Consider the following 26,102-nt stretch of genomic DNA (forward strand, 5'->3'; position numbering starts at 1 on the left):
CAGTGTGCAGTGGCAGTCAAAAAAGCGAACAGAATGTTGGGAATCATTAGGAAGGGGGTAGATAATAAGACAAAAAATATCATGCCACTGTATAAACCCATGGTGAGCCCACACCTTGAATAGTGCATGTAGGTCTGGCTGCCCTATCTCAAAAAAGGAATATTAGATTTGGAAAAAGAACAGAGAAGGGCAACAAACATGATCACAAAAGCTTATGCTCTAATAAATTGGTTAGTCTCTAAGGTGCCACAAGTACTCCTTTTCTTTTTGCGAATACAGACTAACACGGCTGTTACTCTGAAACCTGTCATGATGAGGGGTGTGAACCAGCTTCCGTATGAGGAGAGGTTAAAAAGACTGGGGCAGTTCAGCTTAGAGAAGAGACGACGAAGTGGGAGAGGATCCAGGTCTATCAAATCATGACTGGTGTAGAGAAAGTGAACCAGGAAGTGTCATTGACTCTCACATAACACACGAATTTGGGGTCACCCAATGAAATTATTAAGCAGCAGGTTTAAAACAAACAAAAGGAAGTTCTTCTTTACATAACGCACAGTCAACCTGTGGAACTCCTTACCAGGGGATCTTGTGAAGGCCAAACAGGGAAACTGCTGCTGATACTGTGCAAACAGAGGGTGCACTCACTGACTCAGCAGGCTCAGCTGACTAGCAGCATACTGCTGATTGGTCATCTCTTAAAGCTTCCTGTTCCTGCCACACCCCTTGTCTGAGCAACTGGTAGCTGGGCCTGCTGCTGACCAGACCCCAGAGACTAAGTTCCTGCCTTCTCACCTGGTTCCCACTCCTTGTTCCTGTTACCTCACCTCATTCCGTGTTGTGCTCCCTTGCCCTAACTCCAACTACTGACTCTGGCTGTGACTCCCAACCCCAACACTACTCTGGGTTCCAACCATTAGTTCAGTCTGCTCTCAAACAGGCCCTGACAGACTGTCAGAGAGAGCACCACAGCTGATCTGAGTGCTCAGGGAGAGAGGCGGTCTCTCCAACAGCTACAATTCAAACTGTACAGAGATTCATCTTTACTTGTAAAAAGAAAAGGAGTACTTGTGGCACCTTAGAGACTAACAAATTTATTTGAGCATAAGCTTTCATGAGCTACATCTAGCTCACAAAACCTTATGCTCAAATAAATTTGTTAGTCTCTAAGGTGCTACCTTTTCTTTTTGCGGATACAGACTAACACGGCTGCTACTCTGAAACCTATCTTTATTTGTGCAATACCTATTGGTGTAGATGAAACTTTACAGACACTTCTGCCCCAGAAGGGGAGATACACAAAGGGTGTGGGGGAAGTTTGAAGGTCACAGCAATAAGAGATCAAGAAATGCTTTGTTTACATATATGGCATGTCTCTTTAGTCGGCACCTTGTATTACACCTGGAAGCAAATCAGAAGCCAGTGTGCTACAAAGGCCAGGTGAACACAGGGTTCATCCACTCGCAGTGCCCTTCCCAAAACTGGGTCAAGGGCTTTGTGCTCAGCAGCCAAGTCTGAACTTCCTGTCTCCATTGCAGCTCCTGCTGACATCAGTTCCCTAGCTTCGGTAGCATCCTCAGGGGAAGGGATGCTGTATATGGCCTCCAGTTACAGTGCTAAACTGGACTGGGAACAACAGCACCTGTTCAGAAACCTGAGCCTGTGGACACTGCTGCTTGGTAATCAGAGCAGGGGTTGGCTGGAGTTAGTCTCCATGTTTCTCTCTCCAGTGCTCAGCATCAAGCACAGTATCCCTCTCACGCGTCCATCATACTTGTTTCTAGTAAGGAATCAGGTCTTGGCGTGGTCAGTTTATCTTGCCTGTGCTCCTTGAAGCTATGACTGAAAGCCCCTGCTTGGGGGAGGAAGGGCCAACTGCAGCCGCTTTCTCTGGCTGGCTGGGTTTGCTGCCTCAGTCCGTTTAATGCCCTTTGACATCACTACAACTATTCTGTTGTTAATTATTTTCAGTTGCCAAAGGTGTGCTGGGTACCTCTTCACTGCAGCTGGGAGCTGTAATTCTCAGCTCTGGTAGATATTGTACGTTCGCTCTGCTCAAGCTAGCGCACTAAAAATAGCAGTGTGGCCACAGTGGCACAGCGGCCGCTTTGGGTAGCCGCCGAGTAGCTAGTGAATGCATGTCTACCCAAGCTGGGAATTACAGCTCCTAGCTGCAGTGTAGACATAGCCAGAGAGACTGGGGAAAGGCACCTTCCGGCACAGAAGGGAGACATATCTGTAGTCAGCATAACACACAGCAAGTGAGAGCAAAAACAGTGAGGTGAGGAGAGGGCAGGCAGAAATTCTGTCCCTTCCCCTTCTTTCTCCTGGACTTCGGCACCACTGAGTTCTATGGAGGACTTTAACAGAGGCCAGAGAGGTAGCTTGGGGAGCATTCCATGCATGGGGGCGGCATGGAGGAAGGCACATTTCTTGATCTCTTATTGCTGTGACCTTCAAACTTCCCCCACACCCTTAGTGTATCACCCCTTCTGGGGCAGGGGTGCCTGTAAAGTCTCATCCACACCAGTAGGTATTGCACAAATAAAGATAGGCTTCAGAGTAGCAGCCGTGTTAGTCTGTATCCACAAAAAGAAAAGGTAGCACCACCTTAGAGACTAACAAATTTATTTGAGCAGGCCTGTGAGAGAAGGAGATGAAGGGATAGACAGGCTGTGTCGTCGGTGGAGGGAATGTGAAAGGAGTCCAGGTCCAAGGTGCAGGCTGGGGCCCTGGGAGCAAAGGCAGGGAGCTTGAATTTGACCCCAGCTCAGTGGGGAGCCAGTGATGGGTGTGGGGGTCTTATTACCTGGAAAAGTAGGAGGAATGGCAGTGCAAACTGCTCACTGGCCGTGCAGGCACCTGAAGCGTTGGGAGGTGAACTCTTGTGCTGCATCCCTCACTGTGTCTAGTCAGGCTGTTTGCAGGGAAGGCACCAGGCTTATCTGTGCTGCTGCAGAGAGTGGGAGGAGGTTAGTTCCACAGAGCCAAACAGCAGTGAAATTTCAGAACCCAACAAGATGTAACAATCGAGATGAAGTAAGAGCTGAAATGCTTCTGCTGCTTTGATCGCTAGCTGGAATCCCATCTCGCTGACCCCAGATTCCATGGTGCCTGCAGCTTGACAGCAGTGCAGTGACAGCAGCCAAGGGACCACCAGGGCAGCGCTCATTCACTCCACACCCTTGTGTTGCAGGTGGCCTGGCAAGGATCCGGAGGGAACGAGAAATTTTTCTTTGACAACGAGAATGTGAGTTGGATTGGGTGAAACTCTTCCCTCTCCTAGCTGAATACACTATTCACAAACTGCAAACATGAAGTCGTCCCCTGGGGTGGCCCATTTCTTTGCCATGCCTCATGCTGTCCACCCAACTCCTGCAGCCTGTGGTCTGCTCCCTACCCTGCCCATGTTTCAGGGAGCAAAACAAACCTTTGGTATGGGAGCTTGCATGAACAGTGTTTCCACAACAGAGAGGTGGAAACACTGCCCAGGCAGCAGAGGGGTAGGGCAGAGGAGGAAGACGTTGGGGGGAAATTAGACATACAGAGAGCAGACATATGACTCACTGGGGGGAATCCTACTCCACCTGTCATGGCTGAGAGGCTTGGAGAAGTCGGCTTACTAGCCTACAGCCTGGCTCCTACAGGACAAGAAACTCAGCCCATTGGTACTGATTAGTGGCAGACACAGAAGGGAGACCAAGGATGGAATGAGCTCCAGAGACTGAGCGCTCCTCCTGACCCTAGAGGGTGAATCCAGGTCAGGGTGCAGGGCATCCCTTCCACAAACCCAGCTAGTACCTGTGCTCCTCCACTGAGCCCTTCCTCTCACACTGCCTGCTGTCCGAGTCCTGTCTTCTGTCTCCCTACAGGTCTGCATGATCTTCAATGCTGGAGAGCTGACTTTAGTGGAATATGGAAGCAATGAAATTCTGGGATCTGTCCGCACAGAGTTTATGAACCCTCATCTCATCAGGTAAGTGTCGCACTCCTCCTTATCCCCATCACAGGTACTGCCTTGAGACTGCATGGGACTGATCGGGGGCCATCACATCCTAAATTGTCCCCATGCATGGGTCCTAGCCCTGAGACACAATGTGACCTGGGAGTGAGGCCAGGCCATCACATCCTAAATTTTCCCCATGCATGGGTCCTAGCCTTGAGACACAATGTGACCTGGGAACCTAGGAGTGAGCCCGGGCCATCACGTCCTAAATTGTCCTATTGCATGGGTCCTAGCCCTGAGACACAATGTGACCTGGGAACCTGGGAGTGAGGCCGGGCCATCACATCCTAAATTGTCCCCATGCATGGGTCCTAGCCCTGAGACACAAGGAGACCTGGGAAACTGGGACTGAGCCCGGGCCATCACATCCTAAATTGTCCCCATGCATGGGTCCTAGCCCTAAGACACAATGTGACCTGGGAACTTGGGAGTGAGCCCGGGCCATCACATCCTAAATTGTTCCCAGGCATGGGTCCTAGCCCTGAGACACAAGGAGCGCCATGTTGCTCCTGAATGGTCTCTGAGGCTTAGCCTGCACTTAAAAGCTAGGTTGAGGTGGCTACATTTGTCAGATGTGAAAAACCTTACATCTCTGGCTGATGTCGCTGTGCCGACTTACGTTTCAGGGGACATGCATGTGCGTCAACAGAAGAATGCTTCTGTCAACGTACCTACCATTGTTTGGGGAGGTGGTATTTCTGTACCTATGGAAAAACCCCTTTTGTCTGTGTAGTCTATGCCTACACTGCAGGGCTATGCTGGCATAGTCTCCATAGTGTAGACACCCTCAGTAAATCTGCGTCCCGTGGACAATGTTATGGCTAGTGGGTGCACAATTGTTATAGGAGGACAGAAGTACATTTGTCACATGCATTTTTGTGCATGGCTCTGATATTCCTCTTTCTGAAGAGGGACCCCTAACCCACACCTGGAGGCCAGCTGGTCTGACTGGCACTAAATGGAAGGTCTCAATGCCACGAGTCTTGCTGTATTTCTAAAAAAATCTGTTCTTCACTTCTCTCTCCTTCGCAACTGAAGGCCTCTCTCTCTTGAGTGGTAACAGTTAATTTAACTATAACCAGGTTCAAAAAAGAACTAGATATGTTCATGGTTATGTTCATGTTCAAGGCTCTTATGTAAATTAAGTTGTCATGAGATAAGAGGGAAGATCCTTTCATGGATTGAGAACTGGTTAAAAGACAGGGAACAAAAGGTAGGAATAAATGGTAAATTTTCAGAATGAAGAGGGGTAATTAGTGGTGTTCCCCAAGGGTCAAGGGTCAGTCCTAGGACCAATCCTATTCAACTTATTCATAAATGATCTGGAGAAAGGGGTAAACAGTGAGGTGGCAAAGTTTGCAGATGATACTCAACTGCTCAAGATAGTTAAGACCAAAGCAGACTGTGAAGAACTTCAAAAAGATCTCACAAAACTAAGTGATTGGGCAACAAAATGGCAAATGAAATTTAATGTGGATAAATGTAAAGTAATGCACATTGGAAAAAATAACCCCAACTATACATACAATATGATGGAGACTAATTTAGCTACAACTAATCAGGAGAAAGATCTTGGAGTCATCGTGGATAGTTCTCTGAAGACATCCACACAGTGTGCAGCGGCAGTCAAAAAAGCAAACGGGATGTTAGGAATCATTAAAAAAGGGGTAGAGAATAAGATGGAGAATATCTTATTGCCCTTATATAAATCCATGGTATGCCCACATCTTGAATACTGCATACAGATGTGGTCCCCTCATCTCAAAAAAGATAGACTGGCATTAGAAAAGGTTCAGAAAAGGGCAACTAAAATGATTAGGGGTTTGGAACGGGTCCCATATGAGGAGAGATTAAAGAGGCTAGGACTTTTCAGCTTGGAAAAGAGGAGACTAAGGGGGGATAGGATAGAGGTCTATAAAATCATGAGTGGTGTGGAGAAAGTGAATAAGGAAAAGTTATTTACTTGTTCCCATAATATAAGAACTAGGGGCCACCAAATGAAATTAATGGGTAGCAGGTTTAAAACAAATAAAAGGAAGTTCTTCTTTACTCAGAGCACAGTCAACCTGTGGAGCTCCTTGCCTGAGGAGGTTGTGAAGACAAGGACTATAACAGGGTTTAAAAGAGAACTGGATAAATTCGTGGAGGCTAAGTCCATTATTGGCTATTAGCCAGGATGGGTAAGGAATGGTGTCCCTAGCCTCTGTTTGTCAGAGGGTGGAGATGGATGGCGGGAGAGAAATCACTAGACCATTACTGATTAGGTTCACTCCCTTTGGGGCACCTGGCATTGGCCACTGTCGGTAGACAGGATACTGGTCTGGATGGATCTTTGGTCTGACCCAATATGTCCTTTCTTATGTTCTTATGGAGGATAGGTCCATCAATGGCTATTAGCCAGGATGGGCAGGGCTGATCCTGGAAGATCCAGGAAGATCCTGGGAACTACAGGCCAGTCAGCCTCACCTCAGTCCCTGGAAAAATCATGGAGCAGGTCCTCAAAGAATCAATCCTGAAGCACTTGCATGAGAGGAAAGTGATCAGGAACAGCCAGCATGGATTCACCAAGGGAAGGTCATGCCTGACTAATCTAATCACCTTTTATGATGAGATTACTGGTTCTGTGGATGAAGGGAAAGCAGTGGATGTATTGTTTCTTGACTTTAGCAAAGCTTTTGACACGGTCTCCCATAGTATTCTTGTCAGCAAGTTAAGGAAGTATGGGCTGGATGAATGCACTATAAGGTGGGTAGAAAGCTGGCTAGATTGTCGGGCTCAACGGGTAGTGATCAATGGCTCCATGTCTAGTTGGCAGCCGGTATCATGTGGAGTGCCCCAAGGGTCGGTCCTGGGGCCGGTTTTATTCAATATCTTCATAAATGATCTGGAGGATGGTGTGGATTGCACTCTCAGCAAATTTGCGGATGATACTAAACTGGGAGGAGTGGTAGATACGCTGGAGGGGAGGGATAGGATACAGAAGGACCTAGACCAATTGGAAGATTGGGCCAAAAGGAATCTGATGAGGTTCAATAAGGATAAGTGCAGGGTCCTGCACTTAGGACGGAAGAACCCAATGCACAGCTACAGACTAGGGACCGAATGGCTAGGCAGCAGTTCTGCGGAAAAGGACCTAGGGGTGACAGTGGACGAGAAGCTGGATATGAGTCAGCAGTGTGCCCTTGTTGCCAAGAAGGCCAATGGCATTTTGGGATGTATAAGTAGGGGCATAGCGAGCAGATCGAGGGACGTGATCGTTCCCCTCTATTCAACATTGGTGAGGCCTCATCTGGAGTACTGTGTCCAGTTTTGGGCCCCACACTTCAAGAAGGATGTGGATAAATTGGAGAGAGTCCAGCGAAGGGCAACAAAAATGATTAGGGGACTGGAACACATGAGTTATGAGGAGAGGCTGAGGGAGCTGGGATTGTTTAACCTGCAGAAGAGAAGAATGAGGGGGGATTTGATAGCTGCTTTCAACTACCTGAAAGGGGGTTCCAAAGAGGATGGCTCTAGACTGTTCTCAATGGTAGCAGATGACAGAACGAGGAGTAATGGTCTCAAGTTGCAGTGGGGGAGGTTTAGATTGGATATTAGGAAAAACTTTTTCACTAAGAGGGTGGTGAAACACTGGAATGCGTTACCTAGGGAGGTGGTAGAATCTCCTTCCTTAGAGGTTTTTAAGGTCAGGCTTGACAAAGCCCTGGCTGGGATTATTTAACTGGGAATTGGTCCTGCTTTGAGCAGGGGGTTGGACTAGATGACCTTCTGGGGTCCCTTCCAACCCTGATATTCTATGATTCTATGATTCTATGATGCCTCTGTTTGCCAGAAGCTGGGAATGGGTAACAGGAGGTGGATCACTTGATGATTCCCTGTTTTGTTCATTTCCTCTGGGGCACCTGGCATTGGCCGCTGTTGGAAGACAGGATACTGGGCTAGATGGACCTTTGGTCTGATCCAGTGTGGCCATTTTTGTGTTGTTAATGCTTGCTCGTTTCTCTGTGAGGAGCTGGGAACACTCTCCCATCTCTGTGTTTGCCAGCCCAGTCTTGAGGTAGCTTCTGGTCACTCACCCTTTCCAGCTGCTTCAACAAGCCAGAAAATGGCTAATGCCTCATCCTTGCTTCTCCACCTGTGGCACCTGAGTCAACTGAGCACCAAGTATGGCGTAGTCAGGCCTAATCCTTGTGCTTATGCTCCCCTCTGGACTGTTGTGGCAGTGCAGCCTAGCCCAAAGTGCTGGCCATGCTGTCAGAGGCAGGATGCTGACTTTCCGGACTAGATTGCAGCAAACACTTTGCAGGGTCCTGAGTCTGTGAGACAGGAGGTGGTTCCAAGGGTTGTGGCCATTTTGGTACACTTATCAATCATGGATGTTCCTTAGGGGACTAAAGGCTATTTGCGGTGCTTCTGTAATTCGGCATCCCTGGTCATCATCTGACGGATTCCTCTGCTCTGAATTGGTGCTCTCCATCCCTGAGGAGGTTTGGGTTGCACCCTTTGAGTGAACAGAGGCAGCTAACAGGAGAATTGAAGGGCATAGCTGCAGCCTCTGTGCTTGGAGGTGGCAGGACTTGGTGAGTGATGCATTTGGTCTTTCTGGGGGTTGTCTGTTGCACTATTCTTTTGCTCTCTGTGTATGGGCTGCATCACTGTGCCAAGGGTCCCTGAGGAAGCAGACAAACAGGGAATTGGAATAACTCATTTATGAGCATAAATTGAATGGAATTTGGTATTACTGAAACTTGAAGGGATGATTCCCATAACTGGAATGTTAAAATCAATGGTTATAACCTGTTTAGGAAGGATTGCGTGGGCAAAAGGGAGGGGAACATGGCACTCTATGCAAAAATGGCATTACCTGTTTCTGAGTCACTGAGAACTTGGAATGATCTTGAATGCTTACTGAGAAGGTTTTGGAACAAATAGATAAATTAAGTAGTAATAAGTCACCAGTAGCAAATGATGTTCACCCAAGAGTTCAGATGTGAAATTGCAGAACGAACAACTATAGTATGTAACATATCGCTTAAATCAATCTACGTACCAGATGACTGGTGGATAGCTAATGTGATGCCAATTTTTGAAAAAGTTCCAGCGGTGATCCTGGCAATTCCAGGCCGGAAAGCCTAACTTCAGTACTAGACAAACAGTGTTACTCAGAACTCTAAGCCCAGGTCCCTGCTTCCTTCCTGGTTGCTGCTACCCTGCGTGGTTCCTGTTTCCTTGCCATTATTAGATAGAAATGGTAGAATTGTTCATTGATTTATAGATTCTAAGACTAGAAGAGACCATTGTGATCATCTCGTCTGACCTTCTGTATAACACAGGCCAGAGAAGTTCACCAAAACTATTCCTAGAGCAGATCTTTTAAAACAACTTCCAATCCTGAGTGTACATTTAACAGTAATTAACCATTGGAACAATTTACCAGGGGTCGTGAGTCTCCATCACTGACAATTTTTGAGTCAAGATTTGATGTGTTTCTAAAAGATCTGCTCTAGGAATTATTTCAAGGCAATTCTCTGGCTTGCGTTATACAGTGGGTCAGAATAGGTAGTCAAAATGGCCCCTGTTGATCTTGGAATCTAGGAATCTATTAATTTGCTCTCGTTGTGTTCGGAGCCTATTTAGGATAATTTGTGGCATACCAGCCTGGGAGCCTGGCCCCTGCACCTCCCAGAAGCTGTCTCTAATGTGCAGATGCTCCCAAGTGGGTAGTGATGTGAGGGTCCTGGCTCCTGCTCCATTTGCTTTCACTGCCTTCACGGGTTGCTGAGCCTGTGCTATAAGAACTGAGAACCCTGCCCACACAATATGATCAAATGGGAATTGTCTGTGACAGTTTTATGAATTCTGTGTGTGCCTCAGTTTCTTTCTGTCCTTTGCATTATTAACCCTGGTGACAAAAAAGGGTTAAGTTTCCTCTGGGGGCGCAGCACAGGACATGAGGTGAGAATATTGCCTTGTTATCTGGGCTCCAGTGAATGAGGAGGTTGTGGAACTGGCTGGAACCTGCTGAGAGGAGAATCCAAAAGAGACAATGGAAAGCTCCAATGACCAGAACATTGACACCTAGCAAACAATGACACAGAGCAAGGAGGTTTTTGAGACATAACCAGCAAGAGTGGGCTTCTGGAGGAGGCTGGCTGCTCTCCCCTGGGAGTGGCTAAGGAGCCAAAGAGGGACCGAGCCTGAGGCGGAATCCACTACAGCTTGGCTGGTGGGCTGCTCTGGCTTGACCGGAATGGGTGATGCTTTAACCTTTATTTCTGAATGCTAACCTCAGGCCTTCCAGTGCTGTGTTCCAGTTGCCTAATAAGTCCTACTCTGTTTTGAAAGGCCAGTTTGGTGTCACCACAAATACTGGCTAGGGAGCATTAGTCCCTGAAGAGCGAACAAGTCTCTAACAAGGAGTCTATCTCAGCTGAACTGCTGAGCAGAGCTCCCAATGTGAAGCAGGAATTCTGGAGTGCCAGGGCTCAATCTCAGAAGCTGTGAGGCTGTGTAGCCTAACCTGAAGGAAGAGTGAGCCCCCCTGGGGAGTCTGACACACAGATGGGGTTCCTCCAAAAGACTGTTTAAGATGGGGTGTAGGACTTATCCCACAGATCTGTGATACAAGGTGTTTCAGAGGCAGAATTTCAGGGACCTGAGTAACTGTCCCTTCTAGGTAGAGAACCACCAATCTGCAGGGACTAAGGGCTGTACAGTACCCCATGGGACCTGATGGGTAGACTGGGGTGGTTGTGGGGATGGAAAGCCACAGGTCAGGAGGTGTGGTTCCATGGGTGGAGGGGGACACCAGGGGTGGTTCTGGGGGAGGGTGGGAGATGCCCCATGTGGTTTGGCAAGTGCACAGCATTATCAGTCATTCTTCACTCTTCTCCATTACAGCGTTCGCATCAATGAGAGAAGGCAAAGAGGGATGGAGGAGAACAAGAGACTGGCATATCTTATCGACATCAAGACTATAGCAGCAGGTGAATGGTGACTCTCGTCCTTCTGCCCCGTCTACATTCACGTTCTTCCGGGAGGCGAATCATTAGAGTCAAGTTGCACCCATGTCTGACTGGGAGGCTGCCCTGCTCACGGGTCTGTTACATGTCTGGTGAGGACGGTGGCTCTCTGGGGCAGGGCCACGTCTCCTGTCTGTGCGTGCGGCCGTCAGTCATCATAACTGTGTTGCTGCGGGCACTGTCAGTGCACGGGCCCCTTGAGCTGACGAGATGGGTGTTCGTGCTGCCAGGTGAAGCTCCCAGAATTGGGATGTCTCAGCGCGTTCTGCCCCGATGCCTTAGGTATGCGATGTCATGGTGCAGTTTCCATGGGACCCCGCCTCATCCGGGATCGCAGGACTTGAGTTCTGGATGCTCAGGTTGAACAGTGTGCAGAGAACAACAGAGTAGGGCAAGAATGATTTGCAGTCTGCAATGCTTGTCGTGCAGTGAGCCTAAAGAAGCTGTTTATTTAGCTTAACACAGAGAAGGTTAAGAGGTGACTTGATCATGGTCTACAGGTACTCACCTGGGGAAGAGATTTTTCATAGGAGAGACTCTTTAGTGTAGCAGACAAATGCAGGAGGAGATTCAGTGCTTGGAAGTTGAAACTAGACGAAGATTGGAAATAAGGTGCACATTTATATAGTGAGGGCAATTAACCCTGGGCACAACTTACCAGGCAGTGTGGCAGGTTCCCCAGCACTTAGAGTCTTTAAACGGGGACTGGGTGTCTTTCTAAGAAATATGCTGCAGTTCATCCAGCAGCTACACGTTCAGTGCAGGAATCGCGGGTGGGGTTGTCTGGCCTGTGCTGTGCCGATCAGACTCGATGTTCAGAATGGTCTCTGCCTGCCGTAAATAGTGAATAAGAGCAGAAGAAGAGAGAATTGCTGTCTGTCACCATCATGAACAATAATGTTCCCGCCTTCCTGGCATTGCTCCCCAGCCCCCTGCTGGCCGTGTGGTGATGAGGTTCAATAAGGATAAGTGCAGGTTCCTGCACTTAGGACGGAAGAACCCAATGCACCGCTACAGACTAGGGACCGAATGGCTGGGCAGCAGTTCTACGGAAAAGGACCTAGGGGTGACAGTGGACGAGAAGCTGGATATGAGTCAGCAGTGTGCCCTTGTTGCCAAGAAGGCCAATGGCATTTTGGGATGTATACGTAGGGGCATTGCCAGCAGATCGAGGGACGTGATCGTTCCCCTCTATTCAACATTGGTGAGGCCTCATCTGGAGTACTGTGTCCAGTTTTGGGCCCCACACTACAAGAAGGATGTGGATAAATTGGAGAGAGTCCAGCAAAGGGCAACAAAAATGATTAGGGATCTGGAACACATGACTTATGAGGAGAGGCTGAGGGAACTGGGATTGTTTAGTCTGCAGAAGAGAAGAATGAGGGGGGATTTGATAGCTGCTTTCAACTACCTGAGAGGTGGTTCCAGAGAGGATGGTTCTAGACTATTCTCAGTGGCAGAAGAGGACAGGACAAGGAGTAATGGTCTCAAGTTGCAGTGGGGGAGGTTTAGGTTGGATATCAGGAAAATCTTTTTCACTAGGAGGGTGGCGAAACACTGGAATGCATTACCTAGGGAGGTGGTAGAATCTCCTTCCTTAGAAGTTTTTAAGGTCAGGCTTGACAAAGCCCTGGCTGGGATGATTTAATTGGGGATTGGTCTTGCTTTTGAGCAGGGGGTTGGACGAGATGACCTCCTGACGTCCCTTCCAACCCTGATACTCTATGATTCTATGATTCAGTTACAGGTCGTTCCTGAGTGGTAGGTGGCAGGGATGCACAATTCCCCTGCACCCTGGACTACATAGACCAAGGGTGTAAATCCCTGTCCTCAGCTCCTCTCTGCCAGCTGGAGTGGGCACAGAACCAACCTCTCCCTTTACCATCGGGTACGCTCAAAATAGTTCTTAAGTAGCATAATTAATCGAAAACATTTTAGACTCATGTCAGTTCATGAGAGGGTATGGCTGTGTGTATTGAGGTTTTGCTGTGTTTGGATTTCTTGGGCCAGGCCCAGGATGGTGGATCTGCCCCAGAGATTGCAGCTGAAGAGGTGATCCTCTTCCCCACAATGATCCGTCTTGGGTGGGAATGAAAAGTGCCTTCCTGCCTCAAGGAGGGGTCTTGGCCAAGGGATACGATGCCTGTAAGGCTTTCTATAAAGATAAGAAGGGCTGAAGGACTTTGCTCCAGGAGTGGCTCCTGCAAGAGGCTCTGGGGGACCCACTCCCGAAAAGCTTTCCCCAGGCATGAGTAGCATGAACCCTAAGCCTCCCTTGGTGCCAAACCCTGAGGCTAAAGCCCAGACAGAAAGGCATTGACCTTGTGTAAATTCACTCCGCATATGGATTTTAACTGGATAACAAAAGACTATCCAGAGATAAACCAGGTAACTTTAATGTTGGCAGGGCAGTAAAACCCTCTGCTTCAGGGTGTCTCTAACAATTGGGGCTGGGATGAGATTTTCATGAGGAGCAGGTTTAATAGATATTTAAAGGCCAGAGGGAACCATTCGATCATCTGATCTGATCTTCTGTAAATCACAGGCACCCAGGGGTGAAAGTAAAATGCAGCTCTTACCGGTATGAGGTCGCTCCCTCCGGAAGGGGCGTGGCCTTGGGCGGAAGGGTGGAGCTGGGGGGTCAGCGTCCCACAGCCCTTCCATCTGCGCTCCCTGGCCAGCGCTGCCTGGGGCTCTAGTGGCAATTTAAAGGGAGCCCCGGGACCTTTTAAATCGCGGCCCTGGGGCAGCTGCTTCTTCCGCCGTCGCTCTGTCAGCGGCTGGGGGGCAGCAGCGCTTTAACATGGCTGCCCCTTTTGCGCCCCCCATCGGCGGTCCTGCTGGGTCATCGCTGCCCCTTTTGTGCCCCCCCAATTGGCGGCCCTGCTGGGTCATCGCTGCCCCTTTTGCGCCCCCCATCGGCGGTCCTGCCGGGTCGTCGCTGCCCCTTTTGCGCCCCCCATCGGCGGTCCTGCCGGGTCGTCGCTGCCCCTTTTGCGCCCCCCCATTGGCGGCCTTCTGGTAGGGACCTGGCAGAGCCGCCAATTGAGGGCGGAAAAGGGGCAGCGATGTTTAAGCACTGCTGCGTCAGCGGAACGGGCCAGTACTAGTGGCTACCTTTTACCGGTACGCTGTACCGGCCCGTACCCACTTCCTTTCACCCCTGCAGGCAGCTGAATTTCACCCACTTACCGCTGTATTGAGCCCAGTAGCTTTTCTGTTTGGCTAAAGCATCTTCCAGAAAGGCAGCCAGTCTGGATTTGAAAACTTCAAGAGACGAATAATCCACCACATCCCGTGGTAGTTTGCTCCAACGATTAATCAACTGTAATGATAAAATATTGTGCCTTCTTTCTAATTTACATTTCTATAGCTTCAGTTTCCAGCCATTGGTTCTTGTTCTGCCTTTCTCCACTGGACTAAAGAGCCCTTTAGTACCAGTGTTTTCTCCCCAGGAAGGTCCTTAGACACTATAATTCAAGTCACCTTTCAGTCTTCTTTTTGCTAAACTAAACAGATTGAGCTCTTTAAATCTCAAAGTTATCCTCGGTTTTCTTCCATATGGGTATCGTGCACCTGTGGGATTTGGCCCCAGTGTCACTGGTCTCTTTAGAGAGCAGAGCTGACAATAGACTTAGGTCTGCTTCTTGGCTTAAGAAGGCAAAAGTTCTTGCAGGGATCCCTTGGCTTCCTTGTCTGCGTTTCTGGGAACACTAGTTCTGCTTGATGTGGCTTCCAAGTCACTCTCTCAGCAGAGGAACCAGGGGCACAGTGAATAGCAATGTCCCCTCTGCCTTACCTCTGGGTGGGATGGCATTGATTGCAATGCCAGGGCCTGCCGGGACTTAGTGGACAGAATGGCAGCAGGCAGGACGTTTACCCAGGAAGCCACAGACTGACATCTAGGATCTTCAGGAGAAAGAGAGAAAAGGGTATCCCTGTGAGTGACAATCTAGCCATGAGTTATTGTCTGCTCCAACTCTTGCATTGAAGTCACTGAGGAGGAAAAAAGAAAAGGAGGACTTGTGGCACCTTAGAGACTAACCAATTCGTTTGAGCAAAAGCTTTCGTGAGCTACAGCTCACTTCATCGGATGCATTCAGTGGAAAATACAGTGGGGAGATTTATATACACAGAGAACATGAAACAATGGGTGTTACCATACACACTGTAAGGAGAGTGATCACTTAGGATGAGCTAATACCAGCAGGAGAGCGGGGTGGGGGAGAAAACCTTTTGTAGTGATAATCAAAGTGGGCCATTTGCAGCAGTTGACAAGAACTTCTGAGGAACAGTGGGGGGTGGGGTGCGGGGAATAAACATGGGGAAATAGTTTTACTTTGTGTAATGACCCATCCACTCCCAGTCTTTATTCAAGCCTAAGTTAATTCTATCCAGTTTGCAAATAATTCCAGTTCAGCAGTCTCTCGTTGTAGTCTGTTTCTGAAGTTTTTTTGTTGAAGAATTTTCACTTTTAGATCTCTAATCGAGTGACCAGAGAGATTGAAGTGTTCTCCGGCTGGTTTTTGAATGTTATAACTCTTGACGTCTGATTTGTGTCCATTTATTCTTTTATGTAGAGACTGTCCAGTTTGGCCAATGTACATAGCAGAGGGGCATTGCTGGCCGATGATAGCATATATCACATTGGTAGATGTGCAGGTGAACGAGCCTCTGATGGTGTGGCTGATGTGATTAGGCCCTATGGTGGTGTCCCCTGAGTAGATCTGTGGGCACAGTTGGCAACGGGCTTTGTTGCAAGGATAGGTTCCTGGGTTAGTGGTTCTGTTGTGTGGTATGTGGTTGCTGGTGAGTATTTGCTTCAGGGTGGGGGGCTGTCTGTAGGCGAGGACTGGCCTGTCCCCCAGGATCTGTGAGAGTGATGGGTCGCCCTTCAGGTTGGGGGGCTGTCTGTAGGCGAGGACTGGCCTGTCCCCCAGGATCTGTGAGAGTGATGGGTCGCCCTTCAGGTTGGGGGGCTGTCTGTTGGCGAGGACTGGCCTGTCCCCCAGGATCTGTGAGAGTGAGGGGTCACCCTTCAGGTTGGGGGACTGTCTGTAGGCGAGGACTGTCCTGTCCTGCAGGATCTGTGAGAGTGAGGGGTCGCCCTTCAGGGTGGGGGGCTGTCTGTAGGCGAGGACTGGCCTGTCCCCCAGGATCTGTGAGAGTGATGGGTCGCCCTTCAGGGTGGGGGGCTGTCTGTAGGCGAGGACTGGCCTGTCCCCCAGGATCTGTGAGAGCAATAGGTCACCCTTCAGGTTGGGGGGCTGTCTGTAGGCGAGGACTGGCCTGTCCCCCAGGATCTGTGAGAGTGAGGGGTCACCCTTCAGGTTGGGGGGCTGTCTGTAGGCGAGGACTGGCCTGTCCCCCAGGATCTGTGAGAGTGAGGGGTCGCCCTTCAGGGTGGGGGGCTGTCTGTAGGCGAGGACTGGCCTTTCCCCCAGGATCTGTGAGAGCGATGGGTCGCCCTTCAGGGTCGGAGGCTGTCTGTAGGTGAGGAGTGGCCTGTCGCCCAGGATCTGTGAGAGCGATGGGTCGCCCTTCAGGGTGGGAGGCTGTCTGTAGGCGAGGACTGGCCTGTCCCCCAGGATCTGTCAGAGCGATGGGTCACCCTTCAGGTTGGGGGGCTGTCTGTAGGCGAGGACTGGCCTGTCCCCCAGGATCTGTGAGAGCGATGGGTCACCCTTCAGGTTGGGGGGCTGTCTGTAGGCGAGGACTGGCCTGTCCCCCAGGATCTGTGAGAGTGAGGGGTCGCCCTTCAGGTTGGGGGGCTGTCTGTAGGCGAGGACTGGCCTGTCCCCCAGGATCTGTGAGAGTGATGGGTCGCCCTTCAGGCACCAGTAGCGGCTTACCTCAGGTGGCGTGGGGTGCTCCTGTTTCCATACTTCGATGACTGGCTCATCAAGGGCAGGTCTCCGGAGCAGGTGCAGAGAAGCCTCAATCTGGTACATTCCACCTGCCTCTACCTGGGCCTGTTAATAAATACAGAAAAGTCCACGTTAACCCCAGTCCAACATATAGAGTTTATCGGGGCAGTTCTTGACTCCACGCGTACCAGGGCCTCCCTTCCGGAAGCGCGGTTTCAGGCCATGGTGGACTTGATCTCCCACATAAGAGCCCACTCTCTCACCACGGCCCACACATGTCTGCGACTGATGGGACACGTGACCACGTGCACGTACATGGTTAGCCATGCCTGGCTTCACCTGAGGCCTCTGCAACCGTGGCTAGCCTCGATGTACATTCCCAGCAGGCACCCCCTGGATTGAGTGGTCATGATGCCGAGCCACATCCTACTGTCTTTGGACTGGTGGCGGGATCCCGACTCGGTGCTGCAAGGAGTTCCCTTCGTGACCCCATCTCTATCGCTTACCCTGGTCTCTCACGCGTCGGACCTGGGCTAGGGAGCTCATCTTGGGGAGCTCAGCACCCACTTGCTACAAAACGATCTAGCCGTTCATATCAATGTCAGGGAACTCAAAGTGGTTCACCTGGCCTGCCAGGCTTTTTTGCCCCACCTGAAGGGCAGGGTGGTCAGGTCCTGGCAGACAATACTGCCGCAATGTATTACATCAGCAGGCAGTGCCTCTACCTGCATGTCCAGGACCCGGTTCCCCCTTGGGACCTGAATCTTGTGCTGTCACGGCTCATGGGTCCCCGCTTCAAACCCCTGGCGTCCTGCTCCCTCCTTCTCTCTTGGAAGGTCTCCTTTTTAGTCGCTATTACTTCGGCCTATAGGGTGTCTGAGATCAGAGTGTTCACTTCAGAACCGCTGTTCACGATATTCTATAAGGACAAGGTCCAGCTGCACCTGCACCTGGCCTTTCTACCCAAGGTCGTCTCCCAGTTCCATACTGGTCAAGACATATACTTGCCGGTCCTTTGTCCTAAGCCTCACATGACCGATGAGGAATGCAGGCTGTATACCCTGGATGTCAGATGGGTCCTGGCTTTCTACATAGACCGAAAAAAGGTGTTCTGCAAGTCTACACAGTTGTTTGTTGCTGTCGCGGATAGAATGAAGGGTTGCCCAGTGTCTGCCCAGAGAATCTCATCCTGGATCACGGCCTGTTATGAGCTAGCGAAGGTGACCCCACCGGCGACCGTGACGGCTCACTTGACTAGGGTGCAGGCATCCTCGGCAGACTTCCTCGCCCAGTGCTGATCCAAGAAATTTGTCGAGCTGCGAGCTGATTGTCCATCACACATTTGCTTTGCACTAGGCACTGATCCAGCAAGCTTGAGATGATGCTGGTTTCAGCAGAGCAGTGCTCCAATCTGCAAAACTGTGACCTCCGAGCCCACGACTGAGGATTCTGCTTGTGAGTCACCTACAATGGAATCTACAAGCAAGCGCTCGAAGGAAAAACAGTTACCTATATTTTGTAATTGTTGTTCTTTGAGATGTGTTGCTCATGTCCATTCCATTACCCGCCCTCCTGCCCTCTGTCGGAGTTCTCAGCAAGAAGGAACTGAGAGGGTGTAGGGCCGGGGGCGCCAGATATACCACGGCATGAGCGCAGCACTCCAGGGTCCCCCACAGCTGACCCTACGGATACCGCTAAAGTAAAAGTCTCCGACAACTGCGCACGTGGCACGCGCACACCTACAATGGAACAGACATGAGCAAGACTTCTCAAAGAACAACAGTTATGAAAAGGTGGGTAACTAATTTTTTTAGTGGATTCATCCTGCGATGGGGTGTGTGCCCCACACAGGCTGTGAAAGGATAATGGCGGCCTGAGAGGCCAATTACCGTACCAGACTGCACTGGAGAGCAGGTCAGGCTTAACTGAGGATAAGTCTAGCTAAGGAAGGGCTGGGAGAGGACTGTGAACAGAGGAACTTGACCACAGAAGGGGACTAGAAGCAGAGAGTCTGCAGTCACTCTCTGGGACTAGAGAGAGTGAGGATACCAGGAGGGTCCAAGAGGAAGCCCCTGGGGAAGAGATGACCCGGGATCCTCCCCTGAATAGAGAAGTCTGGTAAGAGCCAGGGGAGAGACAAAGTAGCCACTGGCTCCAGTGTTAAGCCCTGATAAAAGGCATGATGCAGACTTCCAAGGAGAGGGCCCTCTGAGCTGTTCAATGCAGGAACAGCAAGGGGAGTTTAAGAGGCATGAAAGACTAAGACCAAGGAAGGCAGCAGGCGATTTGGGTTTGCTAGAGGATTCCGGGGGAGGGCCCTGAGGGTCCCAGTCCTGAGAAAAAGGTGAACCTAGAGAGTTGCAGGGAAGAAGGCCTGAGAAAGGCTCAGTAGGAAGAAGCTCAGAAAGCCAGCGGCAGCAAGGAGTTGGACCAAGCAGTCCTTGGTCCTGGTTATAGGGTCCCTGGGCTTGAATCCAGTGTAGTGGGAGGGGAATCCAAACCCTCCCATTATCAGCCACCAGAGAAGGCGATGTGAAGTCCCTGAGAAGGAGATAAAGATGACTGAAAGCCCTAGGAGTAGGATCTGAGGACCACCAGGCACAGAGTTGGGGCTGAAGACCTGATAAATGGTCTTAGACTTTTTTGGACTTTCTGTTACTCTTGAAGGAGCAGACTAAATCATGACCACCAGAGGACTAGAGCACCTGCCATCAGGGGATGCCAGATTGGGGGAGAGATGCTACAGCACCCCTGGCTATGAGGAGGTGCTCTAGTGGTGAGGACCCCTGCCTCCTTCACCCATACCCTTCATCTGCTCCCTTTGGCAGGCCAAAAAACGAATTTGAAGAGCAGCTAGCAAAAGACACACAAGCTAACAGCAAAAATGTTTTAAAGTATATAAGAAGCAGGAAGGCTGCCAGACAATCAGTGGGGCCACTGGATAATCAAGGTTCTAAAGGAGCACTCAAGGGAGATAAGGCCATTGTGGAAAAGCTAAATGAATTCTTTGCATTGGTCTTCACTGCAGAGGACGTGAGGGGGATTCCCATTCTTTTTTGATAACAGATCTGAGGAATTGTCCCTGACTGTCGTGTCAGTAGAGGAGGTTTTGGAACACATGTATAAAGTAAACAGTAACAAGTCACCAAAACCAGATGTTATTCACTCAAGAGTTCTGAAGGAATTCAAATATGAAGTTGCAGTTACTAATTGAGGTACCATAACGTATCATTTACATCAGTCTCTGTACCAGATGACTGGAGGGTAGCTTCTGACATGGCAATTTTTATAAAAAGGCTCCAGAGGCGATCCTGGCAAATACAGGCCTGTAAACCTAACTTCAGTATCAGGTTAAATGGATTGGAACTACAGTAAAACACAGAATTATCAGACACGTAGATGAACAAGATTTGTTGAGGAAGAATCAACGTAGTTTTTGTCAAGGGAAATCATACGTCACTGATCTATTGGAATTCTTTGAGGGGATCAACAACCATGTGGCAAAGAGTGATCTGTTGGATGATGTGCACTTGGACTTTCGGAAAGCTCTTGACAAGGTGTCTCACCAATGGCTCCTAAGCAAAGTAAGCTGCCGTGGGATAAGAGGAAATGTCCTTTCATGGATCCATAATTGGTTAAAGGATAGGAAACAAAAAGTAGGAATAAGCTGTCAGTTTTCACTGTGGAGAGAGGTAAATAGCAGGGTCCCTCAAGGATCTGTACTGGAACTAGTGCTGTTGAACATATTCATAAATTATCTGGAAAAGGGGGTGAACCGTGAGGTGGCAAAATTTTTAGATGATACAAAATTCTCAAGATAGTAAACAAAGCAGACTGTGAAGAGTTACAAAGGGATCTCACTAAACTGGGTGACTGGGCAAGAAAGTTGCAGCTGAAATTCAGTGTTGATAAATCCAAAGTAGTGCATCTTGGAAAAAATAATCCCAAGTATACATACAAAATGTTGGGGTCTAAATTAGCTGTTACCACTCAAGAAATTGATTTTAGAGTCATCAATGGATAGTTCTCTGAAAACATCTGCTCAGTGTGCACTGGCAGTCAAATAAGATAACGGGGGTTGTTAGGATAGTGATAGATAAGACAACAGAAAATATCATGATGCCATTATATAAATCCATTCCATACTACACTTTGAATACTGTGTACAGTTCTGGTCACCCCATCTCAAAAAAAGATATGTTAGAATTGGAAAAGGTGCAGAGAAGGGCAACAATGATTAGGGTTATGGAGCAGCTTCCATATGAGGAGAGATTAAAAAGACTGAAACTGTTCATCTTAGAAATGAAATACGTGAGCAGGGATATGATAGAAGTCTATAAAATCATGAATGGTGTGGAGGAAGTGAATAGGGAAGTGTTATTCACCCCTTCGTGTAATAGACAAGGTGTATGAGGTTATATCTTTTGTTAGATCCACTTCTTCTGGTGAAAGAGACAACCTTTGAGTTTACACAGAGCTCTTCTTTAGCCAAGATGGTCAGGGACGCAACTCCACGCCTTGGGTGTCCCTAAACCTCCAACTGCCAGAAGCGGGGACTAGACAGCAAGGGATGAATCATTCGAAAATGCCCTGTTCTTTTCATGCCCTCTGAAGCATCTGGTACTGGCCACTGTCCGAAGACAGGATATTGGGCTAGATGGAGCATTAGTCTGACCCAGTATGGCCATTCTTATGTTCAATATCTGCCTATCATCCTTAGATTGTTGGTTTTAATATATTTTCTCATCCTATTTCTAAAAGATTCCTTTAGGGTCTGGTTAAAGTATTTCCACCTATGAAGGATCCCTGGAGATCTGAATATTGTATTGTCTAGTTTAATGAAAACTCTATTTAAGACTTTAGTTACCCCTCTGTTAAACCTTCCGTCCATGGAAACAGTATTTTTTCATATAGCATGAGTGAAATTAATGCTTTGATGTCAGGTCCTCCCTATATGATATTTCATAGAGGTAAAGTTTCATTAAGACCTCATCCAAGCTTCCTGCCTAAGATTGTGTCCGAATTTTATGTTAACCAGGCAGTTAATTTACCAATAGTTTGTCCAAAACCTCATGCTGATAAAATGGAAAGAACTCTGCACTCTTTTGCTGTAGCTAGCGCTTTATTTCACCTTTTATCTGAACAGAACTAAATCTTTTAGTTGTTCTTCCGTATTATTTGGCATATGCCGAGAGAGTTAAAGATAAACCGATTTCCTCTCCGACACTTTCAAGTTGGATTTCAAGATGTATTAAATTGTGCTATTGTTAGCAATTAGGGCCCATTCTGCAAGAGCCTAAGATGATTCCATAGCTTCTTTTAGTAATGTCTCGGTTTTAGGAGTTCCTAAGGTAGCCACATGGGCTTCTATTCATACTCTCATGAAACATCATGTAGCTAGACAGGCAACAAGAGAAGATACGACCTTTGTTACAGCTTTGTTACTTAGATCTGTCTTTACGTAACGCTTGTGTACCCACCTCCATCTGTCAATTGCTTTTCAGTCTCCATGAGTGGAAGACATATAGACAACCACTCAGTTAAGAAAAAGAGGTTACTTACCTATAGTAAATGATGTTCTTCAATGTGTGTTGTCTGTATGTATTCCATGACCCATCCTTCTTCCCCACTATATGAAGGCCTTGCAAGATTTTGGCTGGCGAAGGAACATACTGGCAGTTGGTCCACCCCACCCCTTTATTCTTGGGTGGGATGGATTGTGTGAGTATGTGTAGACCAACGGGGGACCTGCTAGTAAGAAGAAAATGTCTTATCTCTGGTGCTAGGGGGTGCACAATACCTGTGAGTGGAAGACGTACAGACAACACATCTCAAAGGTCATCAGTTACTATAAGGTAAGTAATTTCCCACTTTACTGAAATGTTGGTGTGTTCCAGGGGCGAGGAGACAGAGATTTTCTAGCACACGCTGATCACAGAGAGCAGTTTGGAACCTCTCACTTTGTTGAACAACGCTCTTTGCCTGGGAATTTATTAGTGTTCTGTCTGGTACTAGTTTAAATGTCTCAGGAGATGGATGGGCTTCCATCCTTGGGAGATGAGTCCCTGCCTGACACAGCTCGCTGTCAGGGGACTTATCCTGATATGCAGCTTACATGTCCCTTTCTCAGTGTCATCCCCTTGCTCTGAGTTGTGTCCTCCTTGTACCACCCTAAATAATCCCTCCCCATCCTTCGCCTGCCCACAGACTGAGTGCCTCCTTTGCAGCAAGGCTTCTGGCAGCTCTGCCCTGCCATTCACCTCCTGGCTTGACAGAACATTCTCATACTGAGCCTCTCTTCTTTCCCTTTCCCAGTGGATCTTGTTGGTGGCTACAACATTGGCACCATCAGCCATGACAGCAAGATTGACTGGCTGGAGCTGAATGAGACGGGCCACAAACTTCTCTTCAGGGACAAGAAGATGAGGGTGAGGTGGGAGACAGGCATGTCCAGGGTATGGGGTGTGAGCTGGGCATGCTCAGGAGCAGGGAAGGTGGTGGGTAAGGTGGGTGTCACAGCTCTAATCTAATGTCCCCTGTTGGCCACTTGCCAACTGCCATGAGGGGATCCAGCTGCTCAGTCCCAGGTGTTTTAATGCTCTGGACACTGCGCAGCATCCAAACACTACCACTGCTTGGGGACCTCTAGTCATATTCTCAGAGCACAGCCCCTGTCTAGCACCCTTTCCGGAGAGCTGCTACCACACTGCTCAGCCCCTGGAGTCAGTACTGACCCCTTAGACTTGCCCATAATTTAAATGCACCCTTTCCCCGAACTCCAGCCAGGGTGTGTTTTGGGCCTACAGTTTACCTCTTCAGGGGCACGTGATAGCTGCAACACGTGAAACACACACTTTGCACAGGATTGTAACACCGTTGCTGTTTACATAATCATACGAGAAATACACAGATCTTATAGAAAACAACAAACATCCTGAACACAGTGCTTTACACTGCAGTTGACCTTTTCCTGGAGAGACAGCCAAGTTTCACAGATTTATAGATTCCCAGGCCAGAAGAAACCACTGTGATCACCCAGTCTGCTCCCCTGTCTCACAGAGGCCAGAGAACTTCCCCAAAATCTTTTTGAAAAACATCTAATCTGGATTTTCAAATTGTCACTGATGGAGAATGTACCACAACCCTTGGTAAATTATTCCAGTCGTTAAATACTCTCACCATCAAAAATGTGTGTCCTATTTCCAGTCTGAATTTGTCTAGTTTCAATTTCCAGCCGTTGGATTGTGTTGTGCTTTTCTCTGCTAGATTGACCAACCATTATTAAATATTTGTTCCCCACGTGGTGTCTTGCAGGGGTCAACCCTATGTCTGGTACTATCAATGTTTTCATTAATGACTTGGATAATTGAGTGGAGAGTTTGCTTATAAAATTTGCAGATGATACCACACTGGGAGGGGTTGCAAGCTCTTTGTAGGACAGGATTAGAATTCAGAATGACCTTGACATATTGGAGAATTGGTCTGAAATCAACAAGACGAAATTAAAAAAAGACAAGTGCAAAGTACTTCATTTAGGAAGGAAAAATCAAAAGCACAACTACAAACTGAGGAATAACTGGCTAGGTGGTCATACTGCTGAAAAGGATCTAGGGATTCTTGTGAATCACAAATTGAATAGAAGTCAATAATGTGATGCAGCTGTGAAAAAGGCTAATATTCTGGGATGTATTAACAGGAGTCTTGTATATAAGAGATGGGTGTGATGGGTTGGGTCACAGAAACCCCCTTGAGAACTGTCACCTGATGTGCTGGGACTACCTCTGAGCCCATTTTCCCTGGCAGCTTGGGACTTCAGTGCCTTGCCTGGTTGTGCCAGACATGCTAGCCTACTACAATCACAGACCCAGCTCTGAACCACGTCCCCCAAAAGCTGCAGGCTTAACTGAAAACAGCTTAAGAAGTACTCCTGTCTCCAACACCCAGACACCTAGTTCCCAATGGGATCCAAACCCCAAATAAATCCGTCTTACTCTGTATAAAGCTTATACATAAAGCTTATACATAAATTGTTTGCCCTCTATAACGCTGATAGAGAGATATGCACAGCTGTTTTCTCCCCCAGGAATTAATACTTGCTCTGGGTTAATTAATAAGCAAAACGTGATTTTATTAAATATAAAAAGTAGGATTTAAGTGGTTCCAAGTAATAACAGACAAAACAAAGTGAATTACCAAACAAAATAAAATAAAACACACAAGTCTAAGCCTAATACAGTAAGAAACTAAATGCAGGTAAATCTCACTCTCAGAGATGTTCCAATAAGCTTCTATTACAGACTAGACTTCCTCCTAGTCTGGGTCCAGCAATCACTCACACCCCTGTAGTTACTGTCCTTTGTTCCAGTTTCTTTCAGGCATCTCTTTGGGGTGGAGAGGCTATCCCTTGTGCCAGCTGAAGACAAAATGGAGGGGTTTCCCAGGGGCTTACATAGTCTCTCTCTTGTGAGTGGAAACCCCTCTCTCCCCCTGTGTAGAATCCCAGCTACAAGATGGAGTTTTGGAGTCACATGGGCAAGTCACATGTCCATGCATGACTCAGTTCTCTACAGGAACATTCCCAAGAAAGCTTAGATGTGGATTGGCGTCTATCAAGGAAGCCAAGTGGACCTTCCATTTACTTGAATAACCCCTTCATACTATGTTGACCAAATCTGCCTTAGGTGCTTTCTACTGCAAACCCTTTAAATACAAGCATAGAGCCAACGCTCATAACTTCAGATGGCATCTTTATCAGTGATCTGGATGATGGGATTAATTGCACCCTCAGCAAATTCACAGATGACACTAAGCTGGGGGAGAGGTAGATACGGTGGAGAGTAGGGATAGGGTCCAGAGTGACCTAAACAGATTGGAGGATTGGGCCAAAAGAAATCTGATGAGGTTCAACAAGGACAAGTGCAGAGTCCTGCACTTGGGAAGGAAGAATCCCATGCACTGCTACAGGCTGGGGACCAACTGACTAAGCAGCAGTTCTGCAGAAAAGGACCTGGGGATTACAGTGGACAAGAAGCTGGATGTGAGTCAGCAGTGTGCCCTCATTGCCAAGAAGGTCAACGGCATATTGGGCTGTATTAGTAGGAGCATTGCCAGCAGATCGAGGGAAGTGATTATTCCCCTCTGTTCGGCACTAGTGAGGCCACACCTGGAGTATTGCATCCAGTTTTGGTCCCCCCACTACAGAAGGGATGT

The 26,102-nt window shown here is 48.4% G+C and overlaps 1 protein-coding gene across 4 annotated transcripts in view; it reads left to right on the forward strand.

The window, feature by feature from the left end:
• The window catches only part of IFT172 (intraflagellar transport 172), a 149,256-nt gene that overhangs the window by 42,049 nt on the left and 81,105 nt on the right, over positions 1–26,102 (forward strand). For all 4 annotated transcript variants that reach the window (XR_014710812.1, XM_084623126.1, XM_084623125.1 and 1 more), the window contains 4 exons: positions 3,194–3,247; positions 3,870–3,973; positions 10,904–10,989; positions 23,208–23,320. Coding sequence is in view for 3 of the 4 variants with exons in the window: in XM_084623126.1 (XP_084479252.1) it covers positions 3,194–3,247; positions 3,870–3,973; positions 10,904–10,989; positions 23,208–23,320 (357 nt within the window). In the remaining variant the exon portion in view is untranslated. The remainder of the gene's footprint in view (positions 1–3,193; positions 3,248–3,869; positions 3,974–10,903; positions 10,990–23,207; positions 23,321–26,102) is intronic.

The sequence above is a fragment of the Lepidochelys olivacea genome, assembly GCF_965140295.1.
Source record: "Lepidochelys olivacea isolate rLepOli2 genome assembly, chromosome: 3".
Lineage (NCBI taxonomy): Eukaryota > Metazoa > Chordata > Testudines > Cheloniidae > Lepidochelys > Lepidochelys olivacea.